At 45.3% G+C, this 27,314-nt stretch overlaps 1 protein-coding gene and 1 pseudogene across 10 annotated transcripts in view; both read left to right on the top strand.

Moving 5' to 3' along the window:
• The first annotated feature begins 1,425 nt into the window (after positions 1 to 1,425).
• Positions 1,426 to 27,314, top strand: part of PXK (PX domain containing serine/threonine kinase like) — a 76,029-nt gene continuing 50,140 nt past the window's right edge. For 4 of the 9 annotated variants that reach the window (XM_057704559.1, XM_057704558.1, XM_057704557.1 and 1 more), the window contains exon 1: positions 1,426 to 1,637. In XM_057704559.1, coding sequence (XP_057560542.1) covers positions 1,536 to 1,637 — 102 coding nt within the window. In that variant the 5' untranslated portion in view covers positions 1,426 to 1,535. Of the gene's footprint in view, positions 1,638 to 11,177; positions 11,286 to 21,897; positions 22,114 to 22,410; positions 22,513 to 27,314 lie in introns of those variants that run through there. The other 5 variants (XM_057704554.1, XM_057704553.1, XM_057704560.1 and 2 more) reach the window with 4 other exon arrangements.
• LOC130834398 (ubiquitin-40S ribosomal protein S27a-like) lies at positions 13,908 to 14,541 on the top strand (annotated as a pseudogene). Its single transcript, XR_009048684.1, has one exon. The product of XR_009048684.1 is annotated as a ubiquitin-40S ribosomal protein S27a-like (transcript).

Raw genomic sequence — 27,314 nt, 5'->3', positions numbered from 1 at the left:
TCTTTTAGGACATAATCATGAAGTTGCATGTTTCCCTCTTCATGTCTGTCTCTTCACTGAGTCTTGGACCCTAAGTCAGTCTAACGGCTACTTGGCCACTTAAAGTTGCCCAACAATCCCCTTAAGCTTGAGATCTGGGGAGGATACCCTTTAGATACTGTCTGGGCTTGTAGTGTGATGTCGGATGGTGGTGGTGGTGGTACCAAGAATTTTGTTCTCTTGTCTGAAATGTAGAAATTTAGGGAAGATAAATTTAAGAGTTAGAAACTTCCATTCTGAACTGTAGGGGAAGGAAGAAACTAATATTGTTTGAGGTTTTATAATGTGCTTAATCCTTTCCCACCCTATTGCATTCCTCATACCAACCCTTCCAAAAAGTGTTATCTCCATTTTGCAGATGGGGACTGGGACTCAGAGAGGTTGGGTAACTAATTCAAGGTCACACAGCTGGTAATTCCTGGAGCCCTGGAGATCCTGGTCATCTAATTTCAAATCTCTCCACTTTCCTGGGACGCTGCCCTGGGAGACAGCACTGTGGGTGGGCCAGGATTATGGCCTTAGGTTCAGGCAGATGGGCAAATTTGGGTTTGAGAACCTGATTGCAGTGTTCTCTGGCAGGGGTTTAAGGTTCTTGAAGCCAGTAAAGTGACACCACCACAAGCCTGAGGTTGAGAGTTCTCAGGTTTGAAGGCCTTGTGGGCTGAGCTAAGAGCTGAGGCAAAGGGTAGAGGTTGGGAGTTCCTGGACCAATACCCAGTTTTTAGGGTCCCCAGTTCAAACAGCTTTGGGTCTGAGGGTGCTGGAGTCTCAGGGCTCCAACTCTGGGGTGCAATTCTGAGGATCCAGCTTTTAGGTTCTTGGGTCTGAAGAGGCAGGTTCAAGAGTTCCCCATAAAACCTGAATCTGAGAGGCTAGTTTTAGAAAGTTTCCAGGTATGCAGGGCACAGACTGAGGACCCCATGCTGAAGGCTCTTTTTTTTCTGGGTCTTAGGATCCTTGGGCCTGGGAGGCCTCAGTGGGAAAGGTCCAGTTGTAACGGTCTCGAGACTGAGAGTCCAGCTTCTGAGGGCCTAATGTGAAAAGCCCCTCAACGAGAGGTTTGGGATCTTTGAGCCTGAGGGTTCCTGAACCTCAGGGGCCAAGGCGCGGTGTTTTCGGCTCAGAGGACCTCTGGAGGTGATGGCTTAGGGTGAAGTGTCCCGAGATCTGAGGCCCGGTGCTAAGGGTACCGGGTCTGCGGTGCGGCTCCTTGGAGGCGCGGGTTCGGGGCAGCGGTGACTGCGACAGTTTGGCGCTAGGAGCCCGTGGGAGGCGGCGGCGGCGCAGGGGTTGCCAGTGTTGACAGCAGCGGCAGAGGGGGAAGGTCGGCGCTAGGACCCGCGGGCCCGGCGGGCGGCGGCGGCGGCGGCGCGTGGGGCGGCGCGTGTTGACAGCGGCGGGCGGCGGCGGCGGCGGCGGAGCCCGGCGGGCGGCTGGAGTCGGCGCCTCTGGTTCCTGCCCCTGGTCCCGAGGCGGCGGTGGACGCGCGTTCCGACATGGCCTTTATGGAGAAGCCGCCGGCGGGCAAGGTCCTGCTGGACGACACGGTGCCGCTGACAGCAGCCATCGAGGCGAGCCAGAGCCTGCAGTCTCACACGGTGCGCGGCCGGCCGGGCGGCGCGGGGCGGCCCCGGGCCCCGAGAGGGCTGCGGGCGGCCGGGCGCGGGCTGGGCAGCGTTGCCCCAGGCGGGGGCCGGGGCGGGCGCCGGCGGCCCAGGGCCACGGGGCTGCGGCGCGGCGTCGTTTCTGGGCCGGGGGCCCCGGGGCCCAGGCGGTCGCTGAGGTCCGGCGGCGTCGAGGGTGGGGACCGCGACCCCCTGGGCCGAGGAGTGGGAGGGGCTCGGCGTGGCCCTGGAAGGGGATTCCGAGTTGGGGGAGGCGTTGGATTCCCGGGCCCACCTCGGGCCGGCGGAGGAAGGAGACCGCTCTGGAGCCTCTCGTCCGTTTCTGCCCTCCGCCAGCCGTCTCCTCCTCTGTGGGGCCGCTGAGTTTCCCTCCTTTCAGCTGGGGGTCTGAGTGATGGGGATGAGGGTGTGCGGGCTAAATGAGAGTATGGTTTTAGAGCCAGCTTGGGGTAGCAGAGCGGCCGGGGTCTGCAGCCCCACTTCCAGGTCAGCTGCTTGAGCGAGGCACCGGGAGACGGTGAGGGAGGCAGGTGTTTGAAATTGCTCCTTCCCTCCTCTGACTTGCTCTTTAACGGGCAGTGGTAGCATTCATTGGAGTTTAAGATCCACTGGAGTAGCATAAAGGAGTAATAGGTCCTCATAGTAAACACAGACAGTTCATTTCTGTTACATATAGTGTCTTTTATGGGTCTCTAAAACCGTGGTTGTTTTCATTTGCCTGTACCTTTTTTTTGGAAGAGCACACTATACATTATAATTTACAAGCAGTAAACCCAGAAACCAGCAAAAAAAACCCAGGAGCCGCCAGCCAGTGGGACTTTGTTTGGGAAATAATGAATGGGGAGAGAGATTCCTTAAATTGTAATGTTTTGTTGGGTCACCAAATCAGATTCCGGCTCAGAGGCTTGTTTGTTTACCGTTGCGGGGTGTTTGGGGTTCATCATCTGGAGGCTGAAGCCCCACAATAGCCTTCTGTTTCTCTTTTTGCTCAAGCTGTTCTGGCGACTTCAAAGAGACCTTTTATTCTTTTGTATTAAAGTGGGACTTTTTGGAACCTCAGTTTCCTCTTCCGACAGCCATGCTTTGTAGGGCGTGGATTGTTCAAAGTGTTCATTTCCAGTTAGGAAAATGATCATATATTTTTAAAGTGCATTCTGTTTCATTGTGCATATCTTTATTTCTGTTCTACAGACTTGTGAGAAGGCACTGTGTAGGACAGAATTTGTGAACCTCTCTGTAACTTGTGCCTAAGGGAGTAGGGGTTAAGGGTTGAAATTTAGGGCTGGGAGTCAAGAATAAATTCTGTTATTTAATTAGATTTTTTTACTTGACTATTGACCAGGAAATCTTATAACCTTTCAGGGAGTGGGGTTGAGTCTTTTAGACTTATTTTGTACTGAAAGTCCAGAGAGAGATGCTTATAAATGCTCACAGACCACTTCTTCCAGAAAGCATTTCATGATGGCCACTGCTGCAAGCCATGAGCTCACCTGCACTTTAACCTTGATCACTTTATTCTGTACTTATTTCTTTAGTTTACCTCTCCATCAGGCTGTGAGAGCAGGGACACGTTCCTTTTTGGGTTCTGATTCCTGGCATCTGATAGGATTTCATGTGTTTGTTGAATGAATGAATGAATGAATTGTAACCTTACTTTGTCTTTTTTTCTGTTCGCGTAAAATGGTAGTGATAAAAATTGGAACAACATGACATCTGAGGCTCAAAATTAAGGGGTCAGTGCTTCAGCAAGGTAGTGAAAGATGTAGTAGGATTCTATTTTTATTGCAGAGACTTTCTTTAAGAAATAAAGTAAAATAAGTTAGGGTAGAGAATGGCAGTTCCTATAATCATGACTGAACACAAACAGTGACTCACAGGAGACACGTAGAGGCAGATGTGGTAGAGTAAAAAATATGCAGCATTGACTTGCGTAATTTTTGACTGTTGTGTGTTTTTGTCATTTTAGCTGTAAAATATGAGACTGAAAAATATTGCATCAGCCCTGAGCTTTATTCAGAAAATCATATGTGATGCAAACTTTTTGGACTATTAGTGCTGTAAGAGTAAGTCCCTTTAAAACAGGAAGTGTTGGAAATTGTTTTGGAAAGAAGTAGTTGTTAAGAGTGGTATACAGAAGAAAAAGTCATTGTTTTCTCTTGGGAAGGCTGAGGAAGGCTTTCTGGCTTTTTAGCCGAAGGGAGATGTATCCCCAGAGTCAGAGCACCGTCCTCTCTTAAACATGACGAATCTCTAGGAAGTTGCTTCTTGGCTGTAGGACAGAAACCTAAAGAGAGGATACATAGTAGACATCCTTTGGGTTGGAAGAGGCAGGACCTTAATATGGGTTTGGGCTGAGACTTGCTAGTCATGTGACATTGTTGGTTGGGCAAGTCACTTAACCTTTTTGCTGTTTAGTTTCGTCATCTGTAAATGGGGGTAATAAATGCCTGCCCTGCCTATCTCCCACGATTATTACAGAGGTCAAATGAAATAATCTTTATGGAGTATTTGTAAAGTGCATTCCTTCCTTCTTCTATCTATTCACTTTATGATGCCATATATGCAAAGGGTTAAACACAGTAACGCGTTTTTATTGCGAGTAAGCTAATTTCTATCCGTGGTTGCTTTCATTTATTAAGGTTGTGTAGGCTTGGGAAACAGGATTTATAGAGGAAAATGTTTCGTTACCTATGATTTAGGATTTATGGGCTTGGGAGGGGAAAATTCTGTGGATTGGGAAATACAGATGCCAGAAGGATGAAGGAAACACAAGGTCACTACCAGAAAGGCATATTGGGATGAGCAACTGGCAGAAGGTGCGGGTTGGTAGGTGATTCTGTGCCTGAATGTGGTTTAAATGATTTTATTTTCACTTTTATGGAGCACAATTAATTTAGCTTCAGAAAATAGACCAGATCTCTGCTGCAAGGAAATGAAGCTTCCATAAAATCAGAAAGGACAGTATTTAGGGATGCTTTCAGCAAGTGGAGTTGGAGGGGAGGCGGGTGAGAAGGGAAGGATTTTCCAGACAGAAGGGATTCTGATAAAAAAGGCTACACAGGTAAATGGTGGAAACTTTGAGAGCATTAAGAATGAAGGCAAGGAAATATGTAAGTTCTTGACTACATGAAAGGGAAAACTTTTAAAGCATTTTTGAAGAAAAATGCTTATCTAGCTGAAACAGAAACCAGAGGAAACTGCCAGTTTTGGAGAAGATTGTTATCAAATACACATGTCCGATTTTTGCTGGTCAGTGTGCTGTGGTGCCATAGCTCTTAATCTCCATTTCCTCCTTTTTAACTGTTTTTCCCTGAGGTTCATCTGAATCAGGGCCCATTGATTCTGCATTTGGTGCATTTTGTTCCTGAGAAAGAAAAGATAATTTTAGTGTTATTTGAGGCGTAACAGAGTATTTTAAAAGCCTGTGGGGGGCGGGGGGGGGGGAAGCCTGTGGAAAAGATAATATTTCATGTTAACGTCTTTACTGAAAATGGATCTCACCTTGAACCTCTGCTTTTGGAAACTGCGTTCCTGCACAGTTTGTTTATTCAACAATACTCATTCCTTCAACAGAAATGTACTGAACGCCTAGCGAGTGCCAGGCACAAGCTGGAGATCTGGTGGTGAACTCCACCACTTCTGTTTTCATGGAGCTTTGTTCTGTCGGATTCTGAGATCTTCTGTTTTCAAAGGTGTATACGAGTCAACCAGAATTTTTACCTGTCGTAACACAGATAGTTTAAAGTTCCTTCTGTGGCTTGGTTTATTGAGCTTTAGCCTCTTCATCAGTGACCTTTTTTAATAGTCTTTTAAACTCTATTCACATGTCACCAGAATACCTGTTCAAATGTGATACCACAACAGGAGACATCGTTGCCTTAAGATCCTGACATTCCAGTGCTCAATATCAGAATCCATCTGGGCTTCCTTTGGAGATGCTATTTGGAAATTTCTTTCAAATTCCAAGTTACACTGAGTATTTTAAAAGTTTTTTTGAAGATGTTTGCATGGACGAGTGGAGCCAGTATGATAGTTAACTTGCAGCACTTGCATGTGTTATAATAAGATAACAGTAGTGATTTTCTGGAGATCTAATCACTTGTCTTCTATTTGGTTATATATTTTTCTTTGCTTGTCCTTCAAACCCGTGATGGATGCAGTCAGAAGGCTGAGTTGGAAGCTTAGAGACTGGTAATTAGTTATTTTATAGAGTCAGTCTCTTCTTCATTCTCTTCCTATCGAAGAAGTCAATTTTTTTGCAGCTTAATTTAGGGGCTGAGGACTCTTAATTCTCATACATCACCTCTTTTGAGGATTATCGCACTGGAAAGGTTTCTTGTCGTAGGAATACAAATAAGAACCTGGCTGTAGTTGCTAGGAGGAAATGTAGGATTCTGGGGCTAAGGTTTATTTTATGTGAAAAGATGCTTTTTTTGCTTTGCTCCCCGGGGAAACAGTGGAAACAGCCACCCATGTGTACACAGCTTCCATGTGGATTGTGATCCTGAGATGGTTCAAAATACAGGTTGTTGATTAAACGCCTAAATGGGTTCATTTGGAGCAAGTTAAACAAACTCTCCGTTCTCCACTGCAGGCAGGTAGTGCTAGCAGTTTCTGGGCAGCTTCATATGAAATGAAGCTCCTGTCTGTTCCATCCTGAAAATGGGGGAGCTGCACCCAGACAGTGTTTTAGAACTCATAACCGCTTCAGTGCATGGAGTGTTGTGGGAGGGAGAGCCAAAGGCTGTTACCACTTTCCCCTGAAACTGGAAGTCATCCTTGTCAGTGACTTCTTTCATGGGTAATGTGCACATGGTTTGGGGAACTTAAGATGTGACCCCTCTTCAGACGTGATGATGGAGGCCCCTTTTTTTTCAGTTGGAAACTTTTGATTAAGGGCTAAGGAACAAGTACTTCACCAAGGGTAAATACTCAGATGTCAGCAGGGGGAAGAATCTGTAGAGATTGGCCATTTAGTCTCTGGCTGACTTTCTGACCACCACATTTGACGTAAATTTGGCCATTTCTAGCTGAAGATCAAGATATCACGTGTTTCTTCCTGCTTACTAAAAGAGTACAGTTGAAAGCAAAAGGGAATTCCGTTGCCATTATTGTCTTCAAATAATCCAGTAGTTATTTTTGGTGGCTAACAGGGTATTTATTAACATAATGTTAGTTTGGGAAATTCATTGCAGAGTAACAGGACTCTTCCTGGAAAGTTGTTTGTTTGTGTAACAGCTTTATGTAATTCACATACCATACACTTTACCCATTTATGGTATACAGCTCGATGGCTTTTAGTATATTCACAGAACTGTATGTCTACCACCACACTCAGTTTTAGAACATTTTTGTTACCCTGAAAAGAAGCTCCTAACCCCTTAACCCTCACCGTGGAAAGTTTTATAACATTACAGGATGCTAACCTCGGGATATAGTCTGAGTCCTTTAGCTTTTGGGGTCCAGCGCATTTAAGGATCTCATCAGAGGGACAGATTCTCAGTAAACAGTCATACACGCGTCTCTATGACCTCTCAGAACCTCACTGACCTGAAGCCTACTCTTGGACTACGAATCTTCAGGCTGGAATCACTGGAAACATTCTGAAAACCGTAAACTTGGAGAGTTACTTATTTCAGTTGGTGAGAAATGTGCATCTAAGAAGAAGCACTGCACTCCCACATATACCCTACTTTTGTTTGCCACACCCCTCAGCTTGCGGGATCTTAGTTCCCCGACCAGGGATTGAAACCGTGCCCTTGGCAGTGAAAGCTTGGAGTCCTAACCACTGGACTGCCAGAGAATTCCTACATATAGCCTACTTTAAGAAAACCCACTGCATTTGACCTTTCAACAATACGGGGGTTAGGGCACCGGCCCTCCTTGCAGTGGAAAATCTGCCTATGACTTTATAGCCAACCTCCGTATTGGTGGACTCAACCAGTCGCAGGTGGTGTAGTACTGCTGTACATATTTACTGGAAAAAACCCCCGTGTGAGTGGACCCGTACAGTTCAAACCCCTGTTGTTCAAGGGTCAGCTGTATTTAGAACAGTAGATGAATTATGTCCTGCTCGTGTGAGTAGTTGCTCTCGGTCGCAGCCTGCCTGGTGCATGTAGGTGTGTGTGCCGGGTGACTTCGACGACAGAGTGCACAGGGGAAGGGCCAAGGGCTCTGTGCCGGGAGCCCTTATCACAGCACCTCTGTTTATGATGTCCAAACAAGGCTGCCCACATTTCTTTGACATGGCTATCAGAAACAGGCCATTTCTCCTCATCAATTCAGCTGAGGCTTTTCTGAGGGTGCTGGGAGGAGGGAATGAATAGAGGATTGCTATGGGACAGTCCTGAATCAAACAGTGTCTCCTGGAGACGTGAAAGGGAGGGAGTGTTGTTTGTCCATCCTTCCTTTGAGGCTGCCCTTCCCCAGAGGACACGTGGTTCCTGGACTGGGACTTCAGTCCTGCAGGCTTTGCTCTTTGCAGAAGCAGGGGGAAATGAAGCCCGAGGCGGGCCTGCTCACAGCAGACCTCTAATGTCAGGGTAAAGCTCTGGCCAGCACGACGGCACCTACTAACCCAGCAGAGCACAGGGAGTGGCAGGGGGCATGTTGCCCTGCTCTGGGCATCTCTGTAAGTGACCAGGTAGGTCACCTCACTCACTAGCAGCCTTGCACTCATTTGTCCCATGGGTCCTTCTCGAGCTCTGGTTCTTTCTGGGCAGTGTGGTCAGCTCTGGGGATGCAGTGGGTGGGGAGAGGCTGTGCCCTTGGCGCTCTCAGGATGCTGAGGGTGGAGAAGCGGGTCTGTGCTCTAAGGGCACACCTCTGCCCCTTCCCACTCCTTAGATAGAAAGGGCCACGTGGACTGCTTGTTCTGCCCCCGTGGGCACCTTTCTCTTTGAGTTTTGTTTTTTTTAACTTGAAATCCAGCCTTTCATGTCTATGTATTGCTATTTTGATTAGTTTCAAACTAGCACGGTCCCTGCCACACAGGCAGCAAGCATTCAGTACGTATTGTTGAATGCGTGAGTTTGTTGAATGAATGCATTTACTCAAGGCGCAGCTCAGGAAACCCTTCCTGTGGACTGCGACCTACCAACTTGCCTGCAAAGCTGAGGGTGATTTCCTTCCCCTGAAATTCCCATTCAGTTTTATTTATCCGAAAGTTGTAAGCATTTTACACACTGATTATGTCTTATTCTCTGTTTTCTATTTATACCATCCCTCTCCAGCACACGTGAAACTGTAAATAACTTGAGGAGGGGGCAGTGCCATAATGGTCTTGCTTAATCTCTCCAGCCTCAATTTCTTCATCCATGAAATGGGGATAGTAAGAGGATGCTAGGGCTGCTGTGAGCTCAGACACACGGGGCGTTCAGAACAGAGCTTAGCACACAGATCTCACTCTTTCTGTGGTAGTTCTGGAGTCCCCACCTCCCGGGCTGTGGACCGGTACCCGTCTGCAGCCTGTTAGGAACCAGGCCGCACGGCAGGCGGTGAGCCGCTCCGCATAGCTCTCATTACCGTCTGAACCATCCCCTCAACCCTACCCCTTGTCCATGGAAAAATTGTCTTCCACGAAACCGGTTCCTGGTGCCAAAAAGGTTGGGGACCGCTGTGTAGTTTATTACCTCTGTATTTGCTAGCGCACTAGTAACTTTTTAGGCACTAGTACTTTTTAGGCATTGAATGGAAAAAGGAAAATTATTTATTTAAAAGTTTGTCTCATTGTCAACTATGACTGCTAACAAATAGCAAAAAAGACCAGTGACATCTCAAAGAACACTCCCCCGCACCCCCCCGGGTTGTTTTTCCCTTTTACTCTGGAGGGACATGCTCTGACAGTCCAGGCTCAGAGATACAGCACAGGGCCTCCTTGCCGGACCTGCCTGGCAGCAGAGCTGGCTGTTGGCGTTCAAAGGTCACAGAAGAGGTGGAAGAGGCAAGTGGACAGGCCACGACACTGGCAGTGGGGCTCCCGGAGGCTTGACCTGAAGGGAGGAGGCCCCTGGCGCAAATGCCCATTTCAACTCCTCACATCCCAGCTTTTGTTCATCACCAGAGGAATCCCATCATCAGTTCACACACGCTTGACCTCTGGCAGCAGGGTGAAAAAATAAAATACCCCTCTGCTTTGTTCTTTTTCCTGCCACTTCCTCTGACAAGTGGCCATGCTATTTGACATTTGTGGGGTAGGGGCAGCTGACACCTTTCAGAATGCTGCCTGTCTCCTGAGAAATGCATCTTATTCTGTAGTACCCAGCTGTCTTCCTTTCCCCAAAGAGGAGTGCAGTCCAGCTGTGGGTGCATATCCTGGGCTTGGGTGCAGTCTGCTCTATGAAGCTCACAGTTTCTGCCGTGTCTGAAAGCCTCAAAGATTTTGGGAACATTAATGAGCATTTATGAAGAGTCTTCTGTGTGCTGAGCACTGTGCTGTGTGCCAAGGTAAAAAGAGGAATAAAATAGGGAGCTTACATCCTGGTAGAGGGGGCAGACCTATAACCCAAAGAAGAAATGAGGTGTTGAAAGTACCAGTCTGGAAGGATTGAGACTTTGGGATTAGTAGATGCAAACCATATAGGATGGATAAACAACAAGGTCCTACTGTATAGCACAGGGAACTGTATTCAGTATCCTGGGATAGGACTTCCCTGGTGGCGCAGTGGTTAAGAATCCGCCTGCCAATGCAGGGGACACGTGTTTTATGCCTGGTCGGGGAAGATCCCACATGCTGCGGAGCAGCTAAGCCCACGAGCCACAGCTACTGAGCCCACATGCTGCAACTACTGAAACCTGCGCACCTAGAGCCCGTGCTCTGCAACAAGAGAAGCCACTACAATGAGAAGCACGTGCACCACAATGAAGAGTAGCCCCTGCTCGCCACAACTAGAGAAAGCCCGTGTGCAGCAATGAAGACCCAGCACAGCCAATAAATAAATAAATTAATTAAAAAAAAATCCTGTGATAAACCATAATGGTAAAGAATATGAAAAAGAATATATATGTGTGTAACTGAGTCACTTTGCTGTTCAGCAGACAACACAATGTGGTAGATCAAACTATACTTCAATAAAATTGAAAAAAAAGAAGGAAAATGCTGGTCTGGCCTGGAGCAGGGAGGGCAAAGTGGGTGTGGCTCCACCCAGGTCCTCCTGGGGAAACTAGGAAAGGCTTCACAGAACCTTGCAGAGAACTCGTTCTGAATCAGCACTCTCCAGGCCTTTTTTACCTTGCAAACTCTTTTCATAGTAGTAATGAATTGTGAAAGCCTCCTCTGGAAGTGATTTTAAATTTAAAAAATATTTTATTCAGATAAGCACATTTTTGAAAATTATATTAATGTTTGGGATCAGAATTATACTGGTTTATGAAATCTTACAGACAGTAAGAATTGTGATAAGGTGAATACAACTTAAGGCACTGATACAGAGCGTCTTCAGACAGTTTGCAGAATAACTTTTTTTTTTTTTTAAGTTGTACAAGAATGTTCATTGTACCTTTATTCACAGTAGCCACGACCTAAAAGCAACATGATATCCATCAACAGGAAAATGAATGCACTGATTGTGGTATATTTATACAACAGAATATGACTGAACAACAGCAACGAAAAGGAATGAGGTACTGCTGCATGCAAGAACACGGACAGACCTCAAGGGCAGTGTGCTGAGGGGGTGGGAGGGAAGCCAGACACACAAGAACCTATATTGCACGATCCTTTTTTGTGACTCAGTGACCATTTTTATGATGACTCTCACTTCCTGTATTTCTTACTAGCTTCTCACTAACTCGTATTTTGCCACTTGCATTCCTTAAGCCTGCCTTTAGTCACAGTCCCTCATGGGTGTAAATGAAACCATATATGACTGGGAAAAAAATAATTTAAAAAGCTACGTAATGGTCAAAACCATGATAAACCAGCTAAACCACGAGCACCCTCATCTGATCCCTGTGATGCCTCCCATACTTGTGTGCACACTTGGAGGTCCTTCGTCTGTTTTGAGTGAAAAGGAGAAAATATTTAAATAATTATTTATTGACAGATTTTTAAAAAAAGTAGAACTAGAAACAGAAGCCTTATAGCCTCTAACACTTAAAGTCTGAAACCCTTTCCAGAGTCCCTAATTGTTCATCTTGTTCCAAATTGTTACTAATCCACCGTAAGGATCTCAGTTTAAAAAAACTAAAGAATGAGCAGCTGTGTTCTCTGAGGTCAGGATGCATTTGCAGGCAGCAGGAGGTTGTTGGTTCATGTATCTGATGCTGCTGTGCGTATGCCCCTGTGTTCCTGGCACCATCCTAGGCACTTGGGATGCAGGTCTAAGCAAGACAGACTTGGTCCCTGCCTTCGTTTGTTCATTCATCCCACAAGGATTTACTGTGGAGGATGCTGGTGTGAAGTAGAGGTTGGAAAAGGGAGGCTAGAGCCAATTGTGGGGCCCCTTGGATGCCAGGCTAAGGGATCTGAACAGCAGTGAGGGGACTTGAGCAGATATGTGGCAAAAAGTGGTATTTTAGGAAGCTTTGTTCGCTGGTGGTGTTTGAGGTTCATTAAAAAGGGTGGGGGAAGGGGAGGAGAGAGTCCAGGGTGATAAGGAAGCAGTGACGTTAGAAAGGCCACATCTCAGGTCAGTGACAAGAGTGAGAGAAGGTAGAAAGAGAAGGAGGAACACATCAGAGGGAAAGTCTGCTAGGTAGAGGCTGGGAGGGAAAAGGAGGCACTAGAAATGATTAGAAAAACAGTATAAGGGAAGCGAGGAGTACCTGGCCTTCCCAGGAAGATCATGAGTCTAAGTTTGGTTTTAGACAGTAGTTGACTTATTATATACCCTGCCCTGTGCTAAGTGCTTTACATATTTCATTTGATAAGTTTTGGCACATGTAAATGTATCCCCTGTGTAACGTTTTCCTCACTCCAGATATTTCCTTGTTCCTCTTTGCAGTCAGTACTTCCCCTCTGATCCCTGGCAACTACTGATCTGCTTTCTGTTACTATTCTTTGGCCTTTTCTAGGATGTCATATATAAATGGAATCTTGTATAGTCTTTTGTGTCTGGCTGCTTTCACTTAGCATAAAGCTTTGAGCTTCCTCCATACTGTTGCATGTTTCTTTTCATTTCTGAGTAGTATTCTACTGTATGAATGTACCACAGTTTGTTGTCCATTCACCAGTTGGTAGACTTTTAGGTTGTTTCCAGGTTGGGGCTCATTATGAATAGAGCTGCTGTGAACATACAGGTGTTTGTGTAGACATATTTTCATTTCTCCTGGGTAAGTACCTAGGAATGGAATTGCTTAGTCATGTGCTAAGTGAATATTTAACTTTATAAGAAATTGTCAGACTTTTCTAGGTTCTTGTTTGATTCTCATAACCACTCTGAATTCAGTTTGTTATTATCCCCGTTTTTCAGTTGAAAGAAAGTGAAGTGCAAAGAGGGTACATAACTTGCTCCAGGCCATAGGGCTGGGGGCAGCGGAATGAAGGTTTGTATAATGCTAGTGGACTTTGAATATTTATTTACTTGCTTTGGCTGCACTGGGTCTTAGCTGCGGCATGCGGGGTTTTTAGTTGCGGCATGTAGGCTCGTAGTTGAGGCATGTGGACTCTTAGTTATGGCATGCAGACTTCTTAGTTGCATCATGTGGACTCTTAGTTGTGGCACGCATGTGGGATCTAGTTCCCCGATCAGGGATCGAACCCAGGCCCCCTGCATTAGGAGCGTAGAGACTTACCCACTGGACCACCAGGGAAGTCCCAGTGCTAGTGGACTTCGAATGAGAGATACCAGTCGGGAGCCATCACCAACCTGCTCTGTTATTAGGGCCACACCTGTTTGATGGCTCCACCAAGCCTAGGCCTCACCAAGGACAAGTTAGTGTCCTTCCCGGAACCACAGAACTAGACGCTGATTTGGGTGACCATTTTCTCAGTTCTTCCATTCGGGCTGCAGGGAGTGGAGTGAATTCATTACAGGCAGTGGAGGCCTCAGGGTAGTGCTGTACAATGGAAATATAATGCAAACCATGTATATAATTTAAAATTTTCCAGTAGCCACATTAAAAAAGTGTAAAGAAACAGGTGAAGTTAATTTACATAATGAATTCTACTTAACCCACAATATCTGACATACTGTCATTTCAATATGTAATCAATACAAAAATTACTATTGTGTTTTACATTTTGTTTGTCGTATGAAGCTTTTGAAATCTGGTGTGTATTCTCCAATGACAGCACGTCTCAATTCAGACTAGCCTTATTTCAGGTGCTCAATAGCCTTACGTTGCTTGTGGCTACTGTACTGGACGGCACAGATGTGGGTATTAAAAATAATATCCATCCATCGGATCCGCCATCTGCGATGGAACTGCCGTCAAGATGCAGATTTTTGTGAAAACCTTGATGGGGAAGACCATCACTCTCAAGGTTGAACCCTCGGATACAGTAGAAAATGTACAGGCCAAGATCATGGACAAGCAAGGAATTCCTCCTGACCAGCAGAGACTGATTTTTGCTGACAAACAACTGAAAGATGGACGTACCTTGTCTGACTACAACATTCAAAAGGAGTCCGTTCCTCATCTTGTGTTGAGACTTTGTGGTGGTGCTAAGAAAAGGAAGAAGTCTTACACCACTCCCAAGAAAATCAAGCATAAGAGAAAGAAGGTGAAGCTGGCTGTCCTGAAGTACCATAGGGTGGATGAGAACGGCCAAATCAGCCGCCTTCGTCGGGAGTGTCCTCACCGATGAATGTGGTGCTGGAGTTTTTATGGCCAGCCACTTTGACAAACGTTGTTGTGGCAGATGTTGTCAGACCTATTGTTTCAACAAACCAGAAGACAAGTAATTGTATATTGGTTAATAAAAGACATGAACTAATGAATTAAAAAAATATATATCCAAAGGTACAGTTATGAAAATGGAAGAAATTCATATTATATTAAGTGGAAAAAAAGCAAGTCGTAACACTATGTTTAGGATGCTTACTTTTTCATAAATACCTCTTTATATCTGCAAATAAGTAGTTTATAATGGTACTGTAGCCACTGGACTACTTACATTTAATAAAATTAAATAAAATTTAAAATTCAGTCCCTAAGTCACATGGGCTGCGTGTGCATAGTGGCTGCCATATTGGACCTCACAGCCTTAGGTTATTATTCTCTCCAAAATTCTGACCTGATTGAGGAAGGCTAAGCTAGACAGTAGGACCTGCCTGCCCTGCATCCAGCCTGTGACCATTGAGATCCAGGGCCACCATATTTTTTAACAGTAAAGCACAGGAAAGAGGTTCACTTACAGTGCAGGTGTTAGAGTTTAATAGGAGCATAGTGTGGAAACGGAATGGCCTAGTCAAAGACCGTGTTCATTTATTTATTTATTTAGGCTGCACCAGGTCTTCGTTGCAGTGCTCGAGCTCATAGTTGTGACATGTGGACTCTTAGTTGCGACATGTGGACTCTTAGTTGCGACATGTGGACTCTTAGTTGCGACATGTGGACTCTTAGTCGTGGCATGCATGTGGGATCTAGTTCCCCGACCAGGGATCGAATCAGGGCCCCCTGCATTGGGAGCACAGAGTCTTACCCACTGGACCACCAGGGAAGTCTCAAAGACCCTGCCATTCAGATTGCTGAGTACTCTGTAAACCTGTGTCCACTTTAGGCACTTTCATATAAAATTGCTCCTTCCTGCTTCTTCAGAACCTGCCTAGTGTCCACGTTGGGGCTTGTTTGAAATAGTTTTCTTATTTGTACACAGTTTCTATGCGGTGCTCAGATAACATCCAGCCCAGGTGTACTTAGACAACAGTTTCCATACATGTAGTAGTAGCAGGTGGGTTGCAAAGTGCAGGATATTAAAGTCAGGAGACTGGGCTGGGAGGTGCTGTGCGAACTCCACAGCCGTATTAACTCAGATCACCCAGGCCTGGGTTCTCCTTACTTGCCTCCACTCTCTCTCAGCCTCTTCCTGACTTGATGGACTGGTTCTGCCTGTTCAACCAACGTCTGTTCATCAGAATGGGAGGGTAGATGATGTGAAAGCTCTCCAAGGCTGTGGAACCGAGGCCCTGCTGTGCCCCTGGATCAGAAGGCCTGGGGTAGCGTCTGTCCTCAGCACTTACTAGCTGAGCACCCTTGTTTAGGGCATCTACCTTCTCTGAGCCTTGGGATTCTTGTAAAAGAGGGATAGTGGTATCTACCTCCACGCATTGCTGGGAGATGGAATAAGCTGAGGAATAGAAGGCGTATAGTAAGTGCTCCATAAACAGCAATTATTACCTTCAGCTCTGAAGACGTAAATGGCAGCATGGTGTGAACAGGCACGTATGTGGTTGATTATGAATTGTAACTAGTGTCTCAGGAGAACGCAGTGACATTTTTAGGCCAGGAAGAATAGATTTATGTGTAGTCAACTCTCCCTTATCCTTAGCGATGGTGACCAATTCTACTATAAATTATTGAAACCAATAGGGACTCCCCTAGCTTGACTTCAACTCATAGTTGCAAGATTTTTTCCTACCAAATGTTTTATCACCACCCCTGATATGAATAGAAGAGTTCATTTATTTGACTTTCATCTTCTGTTTTTCCAGTCTTCCCAGTACAGTAAAAGTGCTGATGCATTGTAAAATGACCAGAAGGCCTCTTGGCAAAAGAAAAAAGATGCTGCCTTGCATTTATCATTGATAATGTACTGTGCTCTTATCCAAGCTCAGATAATTTCAGTCCTTATTGTATTACTCGGGATTCCTTTTATTTAAAAAAAAAATACAGTTATTTATTTATTGGCTGCGTTGGGTCTTCGTTGTGTGTGGGCTTTCTCTAGTTGCAGCAAGAGGGGGCTACTCTTCATTGTGGTGCGTGGGCTTCTCATTGTGGTGGCTTCTCTTGTTGCAGAGCATGGGCTCTAGGCGCATGGGCTTCAGTAGTTGTGGCACATGGGCTCAAAAGTTGTGGCTCACAGGCTCTAGAGCGCAGGCTCAGTAGTTGTGGCCCATGGGCTAAGTTGCTCCACGGCATGTGGGATCTTCCTGGCCCCAGGTTCAAACCCATGTCCTCTGCATTGGCAGGCAGATTCTTCACCACTGGGCTACCAGGGAAGCCCTCAGGATTTCTTATTTTATTTTATTAATGAGCAATTTTTTTAAAATTAATTAATTTATTTATTGGCTGTGGTGGGTCTTCGTTGCTGCCCTCAGGCTTTCTCTAGTTGCAGTGAGCAGGGGCTACTCTTCATTGCGGTGCACGGGCTTCTCAGTGTGGTGGCTTCTTGTAGAGCACAGGCTCTAGGCGCGCAGGCTTCAGTAGTTGTGGCACCTGGGCTCAATAGTTGTGGCTCATGGACTCCAGAGCACAGGCTCAGTAGTTGTGGCTCACGGGCTCATTTGCTTCATGGAATGTGGTATCTTCCTGGAGCAGGGATTGAACCTGTGTCCCCTGCATTGGCAGACGGATTCTTAACCACTGAGCCATCAGGGAAGTCTGGGATTCCTTATTTTAAAGTAGCATGTTTTAAACTACATGTGTGACAAACCAAGGAACTCCTTAAAAAATTGTTTTTCCTGATTAGAAATGTAATATGTGCTCATTGAGGATAAAGTGAAAAGTAGAAAACAATAGCTAAGAGAATTTAAATCACATCTAATTTGTGATTGGGGGAGGCTTTTTAATTAGCCCCCTTTAAAAGTGGGCATGGAAGCTGGGATGACAGAGGCTGGGAGAATGGTATTCCTCATTAGCAGTCAGAGACTGATAAGGTTGTTCCCACGTTCAGAGAGAGAATGGCTGCTGCTCATTTCTGCTTGGTGCAGCTGCCGTCTTGTGTGCTTGCTGGTTAAAGCCGTGATGAATTCACATGCAGACACCTTGCCTTCTCTATTTTCTTAGCAGAAAAGGAAACTAAGTTACGAAGCTAGCCTAGTGCTGGATGCTCTAAGTACACGACCTCACCTAATATTTGCCACAGCCTGTTGGAAAGGTAATTTTGCAGATGAGTAAACCGAGGCTTGGAGGAATTAGGTCACAAAACTAGTAAGTGGCAGAGCGCTGCTGCCCCTTCCCCCGGGGCTTTGTGGTTGTGGCACGGGGAAGGGGTGCGCGTGGTGGCTGATCACCACACAGTGACCAGCTCCTGCTTCGGGCTCCAGAAGGACCCTGGGTTGCCTGTGTCCCGGGCAGTGGCAGACAGGGGTAGATAGAAAAGTAGCCCAAGGAAGAGGAGCACATCAGTCCTGGCAGGGGCTTTAGGTTGGTACCAGCTGAGGTATGAGGAGTTGGCCACCTTAGATACCAGATCCTACATAAAAATCATGACTGCCAGCCAGATCAAAGTTTGTGTGTTTGTCTTTTCTAGCCAATTAAATATGTCGTGGGTGGTTCTCTGAGATTATGTTCACTGCGTCTGTCTCTACCCTTTCAGGGTGTCGGCCCAAGACATGTGAGGATTATTGAACAAGCAAAGGTTATATTTCATTTTTAATTACTACTTAGTTGAGCCTCAGATTTTCCAAGGTTTATTTTCTTTGCTTTGACGTAAGATGGAATTCATGGGTTCCCGTCCTAGCAAATTATATACTTGCTTCGGTGTCATTTAGGGGTCTCTGTACTATAGAATGTTGCAGGAACTGCTGTTTAAATGCTGCATCTATCCTGTAGTCGTGGCTGAGGTCACAAGGATTTTTGAGTGCTGCTTTGCAGTCTCTCTCCTGGCTGGAACATTGGCTGTCTTTGAAGTCTGCATGGAGACCAGCTCCCCTGGCAGGGCAGGAGACCATCCTGCAGAGGAGAGCGTGGACTTCAAAAGGCCTGGAGAAGGAGGCATGCACAGCACTGGATCTCACTGCGGGGACCAAAGCGTGCTTGTGATGTGTTCCTTGTCCCTTCTGTGAATGCACAGTGGAAAGTGGAGAATTTGTTTTGCATAAAGTTAAAGTGCAAGGTTCTATGATTCAGTCAGTTAGGTTTTAAATGAAATTTATTTCACGTGGTTGGAAAGGAGATACACTTGGCTTCACTCAGTTGCCAGAACTCAGTTTAAGATAGTGGTGATTATTCAAATGCCTTTTAAAACCCTCAGTGCTTTCATTCATTTGAGGGCAGGTTTTGTACATTATTGGCTTGCACAGCACTTAAAATAAAACAAAGACATGTTCCAGCCCTGAAAATCTGCAGGTAAAACAACGATAAATAATGAATACTTAGCAAAGCAAGAAGTAATCATTAATTCTAAGTGGAATGTTGAGGATTGTAAGGAGCTAGGCAGGTGGCCAGTGAGCTGAGCAGAACTCCCGCACCCGCCAGCATGTCGGTGCTTTGCCGCCTTGGTATTGTGCAGCCGATGACGGGATTTTTACCAAACGTATTTAAAGTGTTGTCTCACCGTCCATTGGAATTCAGAGCCTTCTTTGCGCGTTACAATGCCATCTGTAACAAGAAAACAGGCCAGCTCAGCACAGCTGACAAGGAACTCATCATTGTGGTGACCAGCCTGGCCAACAGGTGCTCGTATAGCGTGGTTGTCCACAGTGCCCGGTTCAGGGTCTTCTCAAAGAACCCAGTGCTCTCTGACCAGGTCTCTGTGAACTGGAGAAAGTCTGACCTCTCTGCCCGGGAAAAGGCAATGTTGGAATTTGCACTTGCTATTTCCTGAACCGATGAAATAACAGAGGACCATTTCAAAAAGCTCGAGGTGCATGGCTTCAACCAAGAAGATGGCTGGGATATAGCTGCAATTTCAGCTTTTTATGCCACGTCCAACCACCATGCTCATTTTGTCAGTCTTGTTCCCAACAAAGAATTCTATTTGATGGGCAGAACCAATGATGTCAAAGACATCAGGAGTGAACCTGCTGCTCCCAGAGTATAAAAGCCTGAACAGAAAGGCCAGTGTTTACATTTCCAGCACATTGCGTTATAAGACACTAGTTGGGAAGTAATTTTTTTAAATGTTTAATCAATGGATAGGGAAGAAAGTAAATAAATTTGTTCCCTGCCTGCTTGATGAGATAGATCCTAAGGGATATGTAATATTTGGGCTTAAGGAAAACCTTTTACTTTTTACTTTTGTTGTGATCTGAAAGGAGCATCAGGGACAAAGGAGCGCAGAGGATGCTTTAGGCATTTCTGATGAACTAATCTGTGTATTTTAGCAATTGAAGTTGAACATTTTTTAGCTTTTAAAAATAGTGTTACATATATATGGGCTTCCTAGGTGGCGCAGTGGTTAAGAATCCGCCTCCCAATGCAGGAGACACGGGTTCAAGCCCTGCTCCAGGAAGATCCCACATGCCACGGAGTAACTAAGCCCGTGCGCCAAGAAAAAAAAAAAAAAAAAAAAAAACAAAAACAAAACAAAAAAAAAAATAGTGTTACATATATATAGGTGGAATATAGAAAAAAGGTACAAATCAACTGGTTTGCAAGGCATAAACAGAGACACAGATGTAAAGAACAAACATATGGACACCAAGTGGGGAAATCAAGGGGCGGGGGGGGGGTTGTGGGGGAATGAATTGGGAGATTGGGATTGCCATATATACATTACTAATAAGAAAAAAAATATCAAACTGTACACTTTAAATATATGCAGTTTATTGTATGTCAATTGTATCTCAATAAAAGTTCTTAAAGAAAAAGAACAAAACAAAAAGAAGTCCTGCAACCATGAGAATTTCCTCAGAAAGCTTGCTGTCCTGCAGGGTGGTGCCACCCACTGCCCCAGGGCTGCAGCTGTTGTGCTGTGTGGGTCTAAATATTGATTTTATAAAGTCTGAGGGCGTGGGAGAGTGGGAGACCCATGGGGATTTTCTGGAGAGTGCTATTAGACTTTACCTGGGTGTAGGTGCACATGAGGACAGCACCATGCTACCTCCTTCCCGAAGGTGCAAGCAGTCGGTTAACCAGTACCCATCACCGAGCATCCACTGTGCTTCTGCCCGTTGGCCTGACCTTGTGCTGGGTGCTATTTGGAATACGAAGAAATGTGTGATTCTAGCCTTTGAAAGACTTAGTTCAGTTGGAGAGATCCCCACCCCCTCCCCACCCCCCCAAACATAGACAGACATGGGACAAAGATAGCCATAACATGGTTAAAAAGCTGAAAGTCCCAGGTTTTGACTAGGTAGAACAGCAAAGGGAAAGGAGTAAGTAAGGGGTGTTTAGGATACACAGGGTCTGACTGGGTAGAGGAGGGATTGAGTAGAAAGAAAGGGTTAGGACCGTTCAGGCAGGTGATGGAGGAGCATGGAAGCTAGGCTAAAGAGTTTGGGTTTTATCCCATGGCCAGTGGGAGCCCTGGAAGGTTCCTGGTCAGGGAAGTAGCATAGTACTGGGTGTCCAGCAAGGTCAGTTGTGCTCAGCTTTCTTTGCGGGCCTTCCTACGATGGGAAAGTGCTGGGAGGATGTGGATCTGGCAGTGAACTGGGAGCGATGTGGCTCGTGGGCTCTGGAGACACGCAGACCGGGCCTCCTATCCCAGATCCACTGCTCTCTAGTCAAGGCGTGTATCCTTTCAGAGACTTAGTGCCTCCGGCTGCAAATGAGAGTTACTGTTCTTCCTTGTTCACCTGATGGGGACGTTGGGTCCTGTGAGTGGGGCTGCCACCGCAGGACCGTGTGGGGAATCTGGACAGCTCAGGTTAGGTGCCTCCTACACCCAAGAAGAAAGGAGAGCCCCTGTGAAGAGGCAGGGCGGGCGGAGGGTAGGAGGAGAGGACGCTGTGCATTGTGGTGGGTGCTTGGTTCACTGGTTTCCTTCCTCTCTGGAGAGGGTTGTTATTTTTGTAGTGCTGCTTCCTGTTTCAGGGGTTTTAGAACCATGGCTCTCACCTCCGGCAGCACGTTAGCATCACCTGGAGAACTTTTAAGACCTACTAACGCCTGTGCCTCAGCCCAGAAGTCAGAATCTCTGGGAGTTAGGGTCAAAGCATGGATGTCTTTTCTTCTTCTTGTTTTTAAGTTCTCTAGGTGGTTCTAGACTGTAGCAGGGTTGGGACCCTCTGCTTTAGAGGTAGAGATGTGGGAACACTGACAGGTAAAATACCTCCAAACAGCTGCCCCATCTCTCTGTAGTCTGAGTCGCAGTAAATCTGATAGCCATGCCAAAAGGATTTGGAGGTTGGCTTACGTTTTGGCTTTAGCTTCTTTTACACATTTCTTTCAAAGTGGTCTGTGTGTATAGCCTCATTAAAGTAATTTGGGGCCAGACAGATTCAAAATAAGTTTTCCTCCCTAGGTTTTCTAAAATCTCATCACAGCAAGGCATCTTTGAATACCAGCTCCAGTGCCGTGAAATCTTAAATATCTTTTCGGAAACTCAGGAATTAAAAAATGTCAGTGAGGAAGCTTACTGGGAAAGTGGCCTGCACGGGAAGCGTCTACCAGCCGTTGTGGACATGACAGCCCCCGCCCCCGCCCGCTCAGGATGAGTCCACCCGAGTTCCCCAGACTGGTGAGGACCTCTATCACTCAGGGCTGCAGAGGAGCTGGGCTCAGGGCGTCCCCCGGTCCCTGGGGGTGGCCAGCCATGCCTGGCAGCTTGGAGGGTCCTAGGCATCGGCAGCTTGGGTTCCAGTTCCCAACCAGCTGCCTCCGAGCTGTGCGACCTTGGACAGCTCACTTAATTTTGCTGGAATCTGCTGTCCAGATGGCTGTGAGGATTGGATGAGAAGTGTTAAGGGGCTTAGCAAAGTTCCTGGCACAAGATCACTGCTTATTTTACGTTAATTCTCTCTTCTCTTCCCTTAAGTCAGAAATCGCGTGGCCCCAGTGCCTTTCGGCCCCAACCACACTGACTTGCCAAAACACCCACATGCTAGTCTCCACAGGACAGCCACCCTGTCCTGCCGAGGTAAGGAGTGTGGTGTTGTGAAGAGGAGTGGGAAGAAGGCCCTTTGGGGAAGTGGCAGCAGATGGCAGGGATGGGCAGCCGGCATAGGTCAGTGTGACGCAGAGCCGCCCTGCAGGGCTCTTAGCTCTCCCTTCCGTGTCTGCTGGTTTATTTTCTCTTACATAGACTGCAGGTTCTGTTCCGCATCAGAGAGGGTGGCAAAGAGGGGAATGATTCACTGGAGGATTCCGGGCTGCTGACTCCAGCTCTGGAGGTGGAAGCCTGACTTCAAACGTTGGGTTTCTGCTGGTCTCCAGGGCACTCTTCTCTCTGCTTTAATCAGAGCTTCAGCCTGGTTGCAAGCAGTAGAACAGCTGTGCTATGTTTAGTTTACAAATTGGAGATTTGAGGTGAAAGTATTTCTTTTTGGTCAGGCTGGGTGGTAGTATCAAGCAAACTAAAAAAATTAAAATGTTTTTTAGTTAGGGATGAACTCGCTCCATTCAGGTGGAATAAAAGTATTTCTGTTGAACCTGGTGTACCCCCCCCAAAAAAAAAAAAAAAAAGTATTTCTGAGCAAAATCACCTTACCTATTTCCCATTGTCTTTCTGTATATGTAACCACATGGCAGATGGGACCTGAGGGCCACACTGAAGCTTTAATGTGTCTTTTTTTTTTTTAGGGTTTTTTTTTTTTTAAAAAGCATTTGTATTTTTTAATTTTTTTAAAAAAATTATTAATTTATTTACTTATTTACTTATTGGCTGTGTTGGGTCATCATTGCTGTATGTGGGCTTTCTCTAGTTGTGGTGAGCAGGGGCTCCTCTTCATTGCGGTGCACGGGCTTCTCATTGCGGTGGCTTCTCTTGTTGTGGAGCACGGGCTCTAGGCATGTGAGCTTCAGTAATTGTGGCCCACAGGCTCAGTAGTTGTGGCGCGCAGGCTTTGTTGCTCTGTGGCACGTGGGATCTTCCCGGTCCAGGGATCAAACCTGTGTCCCCTGCATTGGCAGGCAGATTCTTAATCGCTGTGCCACTAGGGAAGTCCCTTTAATGTGTCTTAATGTGTCTTCACAGGGGAAACACATTGGGGTTTTTGAAGCCACCACTAATTAAGTGAGCCCTCTAGGTGGTGATGCACGTGTGCTCCCAGTGGTGTGGTGTGTGGAGTACCAGTCGGCTGCAGCTGAGGACAGGTGATGACAGAAGTAACCTCTCCAACCACCCTGCATCCCCAGCCTCCAGGGACTGGAATGACCTGTTTTACTCGATGCACCTGGACCTGGGTATCTCAGCCTCAGCACTGTTGACATTCGGGGCCTGGCAGTCCTTCGTTGTGAGGCTGTCCTGTGCATCTTAGGTGTTTAGCAGCATCTCTCACCTCTAGCTATCAGATGCCCATAGCACTCCCTCATCCCATGACAACCAAAGATGTCTCCAGATCTCCCCTGGGGCCGAACCACCCTCTTTGGAGAAACACTGATATAAACATAAAGGGTGTCTAGGCAGAAACATTACTTAGGATGTCATTTGGGGATATCACAGTCTGACATCAGGACCCAGGCCCTATCTTGTAGGTACTGCTTCCCTTTTGTCAAATGCTTTTCCCCAACATTATTGTGTGCCATTTTATAGCCAGGTTAAAAAAAAAAAGACCAAAACCCCTAAACTGTGCATCACCAGAGGGAAAGAATGGAGTCAGACTGCACCTTTCTTGTTTGGAGTTATACCCCCATCATGAGCAAAGCACAGGGATTGGAACATGATAGGTGCTTAGTTGATGTTTACAATTGGCAGCAACATCTTTGTAAAACACAGGTCTAAACTTTAAACTCAGAGTATATAAAGCAGGACAGCAATGTTTCCTTAGCACCTACCAAGTGCTCAACATTGAACTGGAATTTTTTAAATTAATATTATTCCTCTCATAAAATCACAGTGAAGCAATGGATGCTTGAAGTGATCTTTGAGAAAGAACAATTCTCTCCTGACTTAGACCTCAAAACTTATCTATGTGTAGTCGTTTGGAAATACTCAATTATATGTGCTGATTTTAGCTCTACTATAAGAATGTAAAAGCCCAGACAATTTGCCAGTAAGACAACCCTGAGAAAATAAGAAAATTTCAAAGCTAACAGACTGATCCCCAAATATGAGAATGTCATATTTTTAGCATTTTATCTTTATGTATTCAGAAATAATTGCATTGGCATATTGCTTTAGAGATTTGCTGTACTACACAAGTCAGTTTTGAAATATTTATTTTATAACCCCACATGAAACCAGCTAAGCAGGGTGCCAGGTACATAGTTGATTCACTTGTAATTGAGTGGATGTTGTTGAATGTACCATTCTTAACAAAGTCCAGAGCCAGCAGAAATTCCTGCTTATGTGGACTTCATCAACCTTCGCGAACTAAACAGAATGGAAATGAATGATAGTGTAAGAAGATCTACTTTAAAATTCAGTTACCAAGTTAACAGTGCTTATTTGGCCTTATTTTCTGAATAACCTATTTAAATCAGAATTAATTCAGTAGAAAGGATTTGTTGAGTCCTGTGTTGATAAGCACTGGTTGAGTAGTGACCGTGAGTAATACCTAAATCACACCATCCAGAGATGTTAAAGCAATTCTGAGCATCTGAGGAAAAAAAGTGAATATTTTTTATATGATTTCATCTATACCTCCATCATAACTCCTTGTGTGTATAAGCAGAAGGCTGGACTGAGTCTCTCTTTCCTGCTTATTTGATTAGTAAGAATTCCCAGGGAGGCTATTAAAATGTCTAATTCCTAGTTTCTATCCTAGAGATTCTGATTCAGCAAGTCTGGTGCAAGGCCTGGGAATGTGTATTTTTTTTAAACTCTTTATTGGAATATATTTGCTTTACACTCTTCTACCAGTTTTTGAGGTACATCAAAGTGGATCAGCTGTATTTATACGTATATCCCCATATCCCCTCCCTCCCACGACTCCCTCCCACCTTCCCTGTCCTGGCCCTCTAAGGCATCACCCATCATCAAGTTGATCTCCTTTTGTTATACAGCAACTTCCCACTAGCTATCTCTTTTACAGTTGGTAGTGTAAATATGTCTATGCTACTTTCTCACTTCGTCCCAGCTTCCCCTTCGCCCCCCACCCCACTTCTCCTCGCTCCCCAGGAGCAGGAAGATTTCAATGATCAGGCAGCTTTGGGGGTCACTAGATTTGGTTTCTTTGGAAAATGCCATCACTGCATATCTATTCCACCTTTTTACTTGTTTTCTTAACCATGGCCTTTTCTAGCTGACTGTGCATATAAAATGCAGACTTTGAGCAGTAAAAATCATGGATCTTAGTTTTCTGCCTCCATCTTACTAGTTTTGAATGCTTAACATTAAATTTTTTTATTTGAGATAATTGTAGATTCTCATACAGTGGTAAGAAACATTGCAGAGAGGTCCCATGTATTCATTGTCCAGTTTCTTTCACTGGGAGTATCTTGCAAAACTTGGTACAATGTCACAGCCAAGACACTAATATTGATACAATCAAGATACAGTACATTTCCATTGGTCCACATATCCCTCATGTCTTAATCCATTCGGGATGCTCTAACAAAATACTGTAAACCGAGTGGCCTATACACAAAAGAAATTTATTTCTCATTGTTGTGGAGGTTGGAAATCCTAGACTAAAGTGCCAGCATGGTTGCCTTCTGGTGATGGTCCTCCTCCAGGTTCACAGTTAGCACCTTCTCAAACTATCCTCACATGGTGGAAGGGGCAAGGGACCCCTCTGGAGCCTCTTTTATAAGGGCACTAATCCCATCCATGAGGGCTTCACTCTTATGACCTAAGTACCTCCAAAAGGTCCCACCTCCTAATACCATCATCTTTGGTTAGAGACATTCAACCCATAGCACTTCACTTTGCCCTTCTGTAGCCACAGATGATTCCCCTCCACACATACCCTGCTACCCCAGCCTTAACTCTTGGCAACCACTAGGCTGTTCTCCATATCTGTAATCTTGTCACTGCATGAATGTTGTATGAATGGAGACGTAGTTTATAATCTTTTGGGATTGGCTTTTTCACTCAGCACAATTCTCTGGAGATTCATCCAATCTGTTGCATGTATCAATAGTTTATTCCTTTTTGTTGCTGAGTAGTATTCCCTGGTGTGGGTGTAGCAAAGTTTAACCATTTACCTGTTTAAGGACATCAGGCTCGTTTCTACTTTTGGGCTATTGCCAATAAAGCTGCTGTGAACTTTTCATGTGTGAGTTATTATATGGACATAAGTTTTTGTTTCTCTGGAATAAATGTCCAGGTGTGCAGTTGTTGAGTCATATGATAATTGCATGTTTTAATTTTTTTAGAAACTGCCAAACTGTGTTCCAGAGTGTCTGTACCATTTAAAATTCCCACCATTAATTTATGTGTGATCCAGTTTCTCTGTTATCCTAGCCAGCATTTGGTGTTATCATTATTTTTTGTTTTAGCCATTCTGATGGGGTATAGTGATATCTCATCGTGGTCTTAATTTGCATTTGCTTGATGACTAGTAATATTGAATATCTTTTCCTGTGCTTATTTGCCATCTGTATATCCTCGTGAAAAGAATGTATATTCTGCTGTTGTTGGATGGAGTGTTCTATAAATGCTGATTAAATCTGTTGATGGATGGTGATGGAGTAAAATTCATATTCCATGGCAAGACAAGAAAAATTCGAACATAAAATTTTTCTTAGCCCATTTGGGCTTCCTCCTTCCCTTTAGTATGTATTGTGTGTCTGCATTAACCGGACCTCCTTAGGAGATAGCATTCCTTCTTAATCTCA

Source organism: Hippopotamus amphibius, chromosome 13 (assembly GCF_030028045.1).
Source record: "Hippopotamus amphibius kiboko isolate mHipAmp2 chromosome 13, mHipAmp2.hap2, whole genome shotgun sequence".
In the NCBI taxonomy this organism is placed as follows: Eukaryota; Metazoa; Chordata; class Mammalia; order Artiodactyla; family Hippopotamidae; genus Hippopotamus; species Hippopotamus amphibius.
Note: the sequence above shows the minus strand (reverse complement) of the source record. Positions and strands in the feature narration are given on the sequence as shown.